This window comes from Galeopterus variegatus, unplaced genomic scaffold (assembly GCF_000696425.1).
Source record: "Galeopterus variegatus unplaced genomic scaffold, G_variegatus-3.0.2 Scaffold3377, whole genome shotgun sequence".
Classification (NCBI taxonomy): Eukaryota; Metazoa; Chordata; class Mammalia; order Dermoptera; family Cynocephalidae; genus Galeopterus; species Galeopterus variegatus.
This window is the reverse complement of record NW_007729488.1, coordinates 85,890-95,344: the sequence shown is the minus strand read 5'-3', so window position 1 is coordinate 95,344 and position 9,455 is coordinate 85,890. Positions and strand designations below refer to the sequence as shown.

Below are 9,455 nucleotides of genomic sequence, written 5' to 3'. Positions count from 1 at the left end.
ATAGTCTTTCGTAACCTCATCCCATCACTTCTGCTACATTATATTAATTAGAAGTGAGGCTGGCCCACACTCTGGAAAAGGGCACTACCCAAGAGCATGAATACCGGGAGGTGGGAATGTGGGGCCATGTTAGAAGCTGTCTGGCACACCCCAACATGAACCAATGTTTTCTGAGGAAGAAAAAAGTTCCTTATAGCCCATGTCTTAAATTTGCTCATTAATTCACTCATTTAAAAAATATGTTTTTGATTCCTACTGCGATCTAGGCAGTGCTGAAAGTGCTGGGCATAGAGCAGTAAGCAAAACAGACAAAGCCCCTGTCCCCTTGGAGAGGAAGTTCTAGTAGGAAGAGAGAAACAATCAACTACACACATAGAGTGACACAGGGCAAAGAGTCATGCAGATAAGGGGCATGGTGGGTGTCGGTGGGGGCGAGGCCACCTTAAACGGCATGGTCTGGGAAGGCCTCTCTAAAAACTTTCTTTTAAGGGGAGACATGAAGGAAGTGAGGGAGCCACCATAGTGATATTTGGAAGAAGAGTGTTCTGGGCAGAGGGAACATCAAGTGTATAAAGGTGGCTGATGTGTTCGAGGAACGTAAGTTCTGTGTGGCTGCAGCAGAGCGAGCAAAGGAGAATGTGGTTGGAGAAAAGTGGTCAGAAAGAAAACCAGAAGACAGATCTCATAAGGCCTTGTAGGTCATTAAAAGGACTTTGACTTTTTATTCTAAAATGGCCCCTGGAGAATTTTCCCCTAAAAGGAGATCCTTAAAATGCAAAACTAAAAACTAAGCCTCCTTCTTCAGAATTTCAGAATGCTATTTCCAGTTCTCTGTTATAGGGAGGTATACTGTACTTTGCTTTATAATACAACTACATTTCTGGAAAAAAAAATTTACTTAATATAGTCAATTGATCTCACATTTTCTAATTACTTATTTTAAAAAATAATATCCGCAAGCCTTTGGGGCGTTTCAAATGCTTTTATCCCCAGATAAGGAAAAAGAAATCAAACAAAATTTCTGGAAAACTGAGGTCCACTTCTTGCCTCAACTGCAAAGAGTCTAGGCTAGAACCCATGTCCATGTCAGCTTAATTTCATAAACCCAGACTTTACCTGGCAGATCACCACTTGAGAGTCTAAAAGGGCATAAAGAAGGTGCCTCAGACCATAAAATGAGCTTATGCCTCCAAATCACCCTAACCTCAGTGAAGTGGTTGCTGATAAACAGCCAGGAGGACTGACTGGGTATAACAAGGCCTAGGAGAAGTCTTGTTTATACTCACACATTAGCCAAACTTCCCATGTAGTGACCCAGGATTTTGATAAAGGACACTTTCTTGTTATTGCCTCCACTGCATATCTAGCCCTAAGTTTCTCATATGACTGTGCTGCCTAGAAGTCACCTGCAAGCACCTTGGACGGTCTGTAGTAGGTAAACTTAGATAAGCACATGGAAATTAGTTATATCAGAGAAGGAGAAGCCAGCGTAGGACCTCAGGTTAGGAGTGACTACGTCAGGGCAGACAGACTGTTTTGCAAAGAGAAGCACATATAAAAGAAGGAAGAGAAATACTCCACCTGCAAATACTCATATCTGTGTATGAGACGTGGACAGGACAGGAGGGCATGAGATGGCCTGGTTTGCCTTCTACCTACTCAGTCTTCTCTGGGCCACAGCTGGGACCAGTACCCAGACCCGAAGCTCATGCTGTGAGTATGGTGTTTTTTTCCAAGGAGGTCAGGGAAGCAATTACCCAGGGGAGAGGCAGAGACCTCAGACACTGAGCTCTGCTGATGAGAAAGTGGTTGAAAATAACAATCACTGTAGGAGGTCCAAAATAGGTAAGTAGGGGTGTGAGTGTATATTGTTCATCTTTCCTGACTTCATAGCATAAGTTCTTTGAAAGTCAAGGCTAAGCATTTTTTTATTAAGAGAGATTGAAGTACTATTGCAAGAATGATGGTTGATGGTACGGAGACACTCAGTGGCCGTTGTGACCAGGCACTGCTACTAGCAGGAGGTTCTGGTACTTGCTGAGAACAGGTCATATCCCAAATCTTTAATATTCTTTGTGGAAGAGTGAGAAAAAAATGGAGGCAAAGAAATCAGTGATTTCATGTGAAATGTCTGTGAGCCATATGGCTTGAAGTTACTAAATGAAAAATCACTTTCTTAAAGATATGGGTTATTTGAGACGATGTAGAAACTAATTGGCCTCAAAAGAAAATTCCCAATATTTTCTCCTTTTCTCTTCAATCACTTAGGATATCAATGCTAATCGAGTCTTCTCCTAAAAGGCATAAAAGACACAGGAATTGTGTTTCTAAGGAGAGGGGACAAATGTTAGGGGTTTAGTGAGTACTTTTGTCTTCCCAGCTGTTCCCTCAGCACAGCAGCCCTTGGTGGATGGCATACAAGTGCTCATGGAGAACTCGGTGACCGCATCATCCTACCCAAACCCCAGCATCCTGATTGCCATGAACCTGGCCGGCGCCTACAACGTGGAGGCCCAGGAGCTCTTGACTCACAAGCTCACGGCCAGCGACGCTGCTGGTGAGGCCCCTCCCTGAATCAGGCCACTGGCCACCCCTGTATCCCAATTTCATGTCGCCCACCAATGCTGCCTCTGACTGTACCTTAATCATCTTTAACACCTTTCCCTACACACTTCTAAAATACCTGGGAAGAAATATGGATGAAGTCAGAGCATTCATGGAGGATGGCAGTAAAGCAGAAAGAGCACTAGACTAGATGCAAAAAAAGCAGGCTCACAGCTCTGGCCCTGCTGCTTCTTGCCTCTCTGACCTTGAACAAGTCACTGAATCCTGCTCAACCTCATTTTCCTCATTTGCAAAATACAGACAATTCTAGTAACAATAACACTAACACTACTAATAAAAACAACTGTAGCAATAATAAGAAAATCTGTTCTGCCTACCTACCAGGAGGTGCCTTGAGGCTAGATAAAAAAATTTAAATCATCTTGTAATTGTAAATTTTCATGCATAAATTTGTAAGGGTATTCTCACTGCTTTTCTGGTCAGATACCAGAGATTCCGGATGGAGTCACCAAGTCACACAGAGTCCACTAAATTAAATATTCTCTTTAGTATTTTTCCATATTTCTATCTTCGGAAAGACAGATCAAAAAACTAGTCATGTTATAAAAAAAAAAAAATCAAAATGATCTAGATAAGAAGCTGAGAGCTCAGCCCTGGCCTCTGGGATCCCTCCCCTGAGAACGTCCTTGTTGAACTGTTCTGTTCTCTCCTCTGCAGACCTCACCATCGGCCAGCTCGCCCTCACCATTATGGCCCTCACCTCCTCCTGCCAAGACCCTGAGAATGAAGTGTCGAGTCTGCAAAGCCAAATGGAGAATTGGGCACCTTCAAGTAAGACCTCACTGGAAGGGAGGGGAGAATGAGGCACATGGTCCATCCTGAGAATTTTAAACCCATAAAGGAAAAGGGTGGGGGTGGGGAAAGTGGAAAGTTAGGGAAGAGACACAATGTAGCCTCCACTCTGGTCCCTCTGATAATCCCACAAGTGAGAGATTCACTTCTAATCCAAGGCCACCACCCGAAGGACACAGACTTGTCAGGCCATCACCTGTCTGGAGATAGCATCATCCCTTTTATTCTATTTTATTCTACTCAAAAGCTAGATGATATTCTTATATTCTGAGGAACACTGAATTTATCCTTTGCCAATACTGTGACTTTCTTTAGGGACAGGTTTTCTAGCAATTTCTATTTAAAAGGTTTGGCTTTTGCTTCTTCACAAACGTCCTCATCATGGTGAATGTTGGTCTAATGAAGGTTCTCTATCCCTTTCTGAGGCTCCAATGCTGAAGCAACAGCCTTCTATGGGCCCAGTCTGGCAATCTTGGCCCTGTGCCAGAAGAACCCCGAGGCCACCTTAACAACAGCAGTCCGCTTTGCCAAGACCCTGCTGGCCAATTCGTCTCCCTTCAACGTGGGTGAGTAGGTCGCCACTGTCAAACGCGGCCCAGAGCTAGGAACATCAGAGGCACAGCGCGCTGAATGGTGGAGCTGGAGGGGGCAGGGGGAGAGAAAACTTTACACAGGGAGGAGTGAGAACCATGAATGCATCTGTAGATGAGAGATACTTAACAAATGCTTGATGGACATGAGAATTAAGTAATAAATGAAGGAAGGGGAGATAGCAACATATAGAGACAAGGACAGCACTTGAAATGTCTGGCAGCCACAGAACCTCCACGGGGAACAATAAACTATGTCACTCAAGTCAGAAGTTGCTCCCAAATGAAACAGCAATATCTTGCCTCAGCCCTACTCTGCACCCTCTTTTTAATCGCTACCGATGCTTCCACACTCCATTCTTCTCAATGCTTCATGTTTTATCACATGCAAATAATGAAAAAGTCCACATGCTGGGTGCTACAGGGGATGCAAAGTTCCCACCATCCAAGCATAACAACAAAGAGAGTACTGAGATTGCAAAATAAGTGTAAACAACAGATGCTAAAGGGGTTCAGAAAAGAGACTGCTTCTCTTGTGCTGGGATGACTGAGAAGGCTTCACTGAAAGGTGGTGATATCAGGCTAGGCCTGGAAGAACTGGTGATGTTTTGAAAGATAAACGCTGTGACAGGAGAAGCAGGACTGAACAAACTGTCAGTCTACGTGAATTAAATGCACAAGCTGTTGAGTTGTACAGAGCTGGGTTCAGGTCCTGGTGCTGCTCCTCACTGGCTGTGTGGTCTTGGGCAGTAATTTAACTTCTCTGAGCCTCCATTTTCTCATCTCTAAATTGAGATAATTGCAGGTCCTATTCCATTGGTTGTCCTGAGGAGTAAAGGAGATCATATGGCTAGAACGCAATAAGCACACAAGAAACGTTAGCTGTTATATTCTTGTGGCGGTGATTATTGTCGTCTTATCCCCCCTGTGATTCACAGACACAGGAGCAGTGGCGACCTTGGCTCTGACCTGTATGTACAACAAGATCTCTGTAGGTTCAGGGGAAAGTTACAGAGCTCTGTTTGGTCAGGTACTAAAGGATATTGTGGAGAATATCAGCACGAGGATCAAAGACAACGGCATCATTGGAGACATCTACAGTACTGGCCTTGCCATGCAGGTAAACACATCCTGTGTGCTCTGTGCTGGGTCCATGCCGGTAAACATGGATTGACTGTAGGATCAAGAGACCAGCTTCTGCTAACATCTGTGGGAAAGTCCAGCTAGTGTGACTTGAAGTAGATTCCTTGTGACACCTGTGTCTCAGTTTCTCTACTGATAAAATGCAGGTCAGTGTTAATTCCTTCCTACCTCACAGGTAAAGTGTGAAAACACACCTGTATAAACCTGGTTCCCTTCCTTGGGATAAAGATGAAATAAACAAATCCAAGAAATGTATTGGTTTATTATTAATAATGATCAGTTTGTTAATAATAGTTGTAGACTATTGAATGTTTGATGTATAAATAACAAAGATATTAAAGCAGGTGCTCAAAAAATATTGAATTTTCTGATTTAATCTTGCCAGCGAGGTGTTCTTTTTTCAGCCCTTTATCTTGATCGCAGGTGCTCAAAAAATATTGAATTTTCTGATTTAATCTTGCCAGCGAGGTGTTCTTTTTTCGGCCCTTTATCTTGATCCAAAAAAGGTGGGTTTGTATGAAAAATGATTAATGAAAAATAATCTAAAGTTGACTCAACCTCATAAAAACCCATAGTAAATGGCACAGACAGGTTTGTCTGGTAGCCAAGTCCATACTCAATCCCATGTTTTCTTATTATATCCCCAGGCTTGGATTCTGTAAGATGCTACTTGAAAGTTCCAAATCCAGCACCCTCACCCCACCCCAGGTGACTAGGGCAGCATCCTCCGTGGACTGCAGATGTACCAACGATAGTAGGGAGAGAGAGCCAACTAGAATCAGAAATCAAAAAGCCACCTGTGGCCAAATCCTCTAACCCAAACGAAGAAGTTTGTACTCTAACATCTCAAAATATCCTATGGGATTGATAGAAAAACTGCACCATGCACTCCCCAACTCAGAAAGCCTGGGAAAGGGAGAGGTTATAATGCCATTCCTAAAGCTAATGTAGCTCGGGACTACTCTTGGAAAGAAATTGTCTCCTGGGGGAGAAAATAGAGACCGGTATTGGTATTCTACACATTAAAAATTAGGAGAGGGCATAAACAGCCTAGGAATTAGCTCTTGTTAAACATAACAGTAAAAACAAAATTCCCACTCCAAAGAACCATGGACTGAAGTGACTAATAAGAACAACGTGGGTTTCTATGTCATGGTCAATGAGATTTTAACATGGAACAAAGCCCTGTTTTTTCCATAGCTGAATCATACTCGAGCATTCCCAGGGCTTGGGTCTAGAAGTATTGTGGAAGCAAAAAAGCACTCTGGAAGGGTGGGGGTTTGGGGGTAGGTTTTTTTGGGGGAGGCGGTGCAGTTGTGACTCACTTGGTTCAACTTAGTGCTGGACAGAGAAGGGTTTACTTTTGTAAATTTCGTTTGTGAATTCTGTTTGGGTTTCTATCACCTGCTAGGTACACTCTGATAAGCTGTACCTGGGAATTAAAACTTTTGCTACCACCACAGCCAGATACCACAGGCCACGTGGATTTTTTGTCAGTTTGGATACATAAGCTCTCCCTACTGCCCATATCTAGAGTTTACCCAGGCGGCCTGGAATCCGAAATTACCAGGCATCTAATATGTAACCTTTTCCAATCTAAAATATTCTGGTGTAGAAAAGCAAAGGGCTCTGGAGCTATCACAACTCAGGTTTGAATCCCAGATCTACCACCATCTCAGAAAAATACTGAATTTCTCTAAATTTCATTTTCCCCACAATAACGAGGTTGCAACTAGGTTAAATGAAATGTAGTATAAAGAAATTACAAGCCACAATATCATACTTAATAATTGTTCATGGTCCATCCCAGCAGAATAGCAGTACTATTAAAGCTCCTTTTCAGCCTTTGCTTGCCCTCATCCAGCATGTCAGTGCCCTTCACGTGGCCTGGGTCACCTGCATCCCTTCCCAAAGGCACTTATGAGACTTTGCCTCTGTTCTAGAACTTCTTCTCTTTTTTTTCCCCGTCAATATTCTACTGCTTCAGGGTTCCTCTGACAGGAACTTACCTTGAAAAGGGATCTGATAAACTTCTTCATGCAAGGTTATTAATGACTTCTAACAGCTTAATGTGTCACTCCTCTCTAGAGTAGTGGTATTGGTAATGTTTTATCCTAAGGGGATACATCTTGGTTAGTGGAATTTAGGAGGTTAATATGGCAAGTGGACAAGAGATTGTGTCTGAGGAGGACCTCCCCGATGGCCCCTTTTACACTACCATGTGAAGTGGCCTCTATTGAGTGATGGTCATGCTTGTCCTAACTGTTTGGTTGCTCATACTACTGCCTCTAAGCTGAGAGATTCATTTCTGAAACTTCTCTCTCTTCTCTCATTTCCCATCCCAAGCTTCCGGTGAATCAGTTGTCAGTAATCCCAGCCCATCAACATGCTCTGCTGGCCGTAGTCAGCACGATTCTAAAGGGAGGGAGGTAGTAAGAATAGCTTCCACATCACACATTACAAAATGCTTTCACATATTAGCCCATAGGAACCTCAAATGACCCCACCATCAAAGGTAGGCAGGAATTATGATTTCTATTTTACCCATGAGATATAAAATTCTGCAAACTTAAGTGAATTGCTTGGTGTATTAATCAAGATTCATTTTTCAAGTAACAGAAACTTAAATCATTTTACTTAAGTAAAAAAATGGGGGCTTACTATTTCTCATACACTGGGAAGTCCAGGGCTAGATTAGGTGGTTTCAGGAATAACCAGAATAAAGGACTCAAATCATAACGTAAGGGACTTTTTTTTTTTTTGCCTCCCAGCTCTGGTTTTCCTCACTCTCTTCTGCTGCATGGCTTCTTCAGACTGGCTGAAGAAGACGATCTCTAGCAGCTCAGTGTTTACTCATATGCTCCCAGTTGAATAATCCCAGCAGGGAAAAAATATTTCTCTTTCCTAATGTCTTCATGTCAGGGAAGGACTCTGATTAGTGCATGTGTCTACCCATTACTGTCACACTGTGATTAGCCCAGCCCAGGCCATGAGTCTTCCCCTATGGCCAGGGTTGTGAAGCCTCTGACTGGCTGACAGTCCTGACACATCACAGAGTGCGGGAGAAGGCCACCAAAGGGTATTCATGACAAGGCAAAACAAAAGAGGCTGCTCCATCTATGTGGCCCCCCTGTCCCAGACTAAAGCTAACTCTGGAGCTTGCTTTGCTCAGCTTTCACCCTCACTGTATGTCCAAGAATTGTTAGTAAATATGGTAGCCCCAATAGTGTTCCCTGAATCTGATCACTGCACAAGTATTTGTCTTGTGACTACTATGTGACAGACACTGTGCTAAACGGTGGGAACATAGCATTGAAGAAGACAAACATAGTTCCAAACCTTGTGCAGCTTCAGTTCTGGCTTCTGAGTGATCACAAGGATTAGTGATCAAATCTATCCCTTACAAGGTATATAAGGGCCAACTGTCAGCTATGCTGAATTCTCTCTCTTTCTCTCTCTCTCTCTCTCTCTCTCTCTCTCTCTCCCTGTCCCAGGCTCTCTCTGTGACACCTGAGCAACCTGATAAGGAGTGGGACTGTCAGAAGACTATGGATACAATACTGTATGAGACTGAGCAGGGGAAATTCAAAAACCCCATGTCCATTGCCCAAATCCTCCCTTCCCTGAAAGGCAAGACATACCTAGATGTGCCCCAGGTGACTTGTAGCACTGGTAAGAACTCTTTTCAACATCTGCCTCCTCTTATGTCATAAAGTGGCAACTTAAGCCAGGAATGATATGTGGACCAACGTTAAGTAGCATATAGGCTTGTCATATTCATTTCTCCCATGTGGGCAGAGCCACACCTGACTTCTAATCCCCAAGAGCCTATACTGAAAAACAGCCAAGCATCCTGCCCTGAGAATTCAGCCCCATGTCTACTTCACTCAGCATACATTTATGGATCACCTATTATGGGCAAAGACCCATGGTCCCAACAACCAAGCAACATATAGCTTCATTTATTCACTTGACAAATGTACCACAAACATTATACATATCTTATATCTGCTCTTTACCAAGTCAAGAGACAGATATGTAGAGAAAAACTGCCATATTTTGAAGAATAAGGTAACTATTAGAAAGCAATTGAAGCCACATACAATGTGAAAGCAAAACAAACATGAAAAAAAGAGTAGGGACAAATCGTCAATTTTGTCTGGGAGGCTGAGGAGGAGAACAGAATTAACATTTAAACAAAGCCTTAAAGATCTAACGATGAAATCTTGATGCTCACAGCACATCTAAAGCATGGGGTAGAAACCTAGCATACTGCTTTTTAATTTTGAATATAATTATTTTATC

The 9,455-nt window shown here is 43.0% G+C and overlaps 1 protein-coding gene across 1 annotated transcript in view; it reads left to right on the top strand.

Moving 5' to 3' along the window:
- The first annotated feature begins 1,634 nt into the window (after positions 1–1,634).
- GIF (gastric intrinsic factor (vitamin B synthesis)) overlaps positions 1,635–9,455 on the top strand; it is a 13,916-nt gene continuing 6,095 nt past the window's right edge. Inside the window, exons 1-6 of the mRNA XM_008584798.1 lie at positions 1,635–1,713; positions 2,381–2,557; positions 3,283–3,396; positions 3,843–3,983; positions 4,946–5,127; positions 8,645–8,822. Coding sequence (XP_008583020.1) covers positions 1,635–1,713; positions 2,381–2,557; positions 3,283–3,396; positions 3,843–3,983; positions 4,946–5,127; positions 8,645–8,822 — 871 coding nt within the window. The remainder of the gene's footprint in view (positions 1,714–2,380; positions 2,558–3,282; positions 3,397–3,842; positions 3,984–4,945; positions 5,128–8,644; positions 8,823–9,455) is intronic.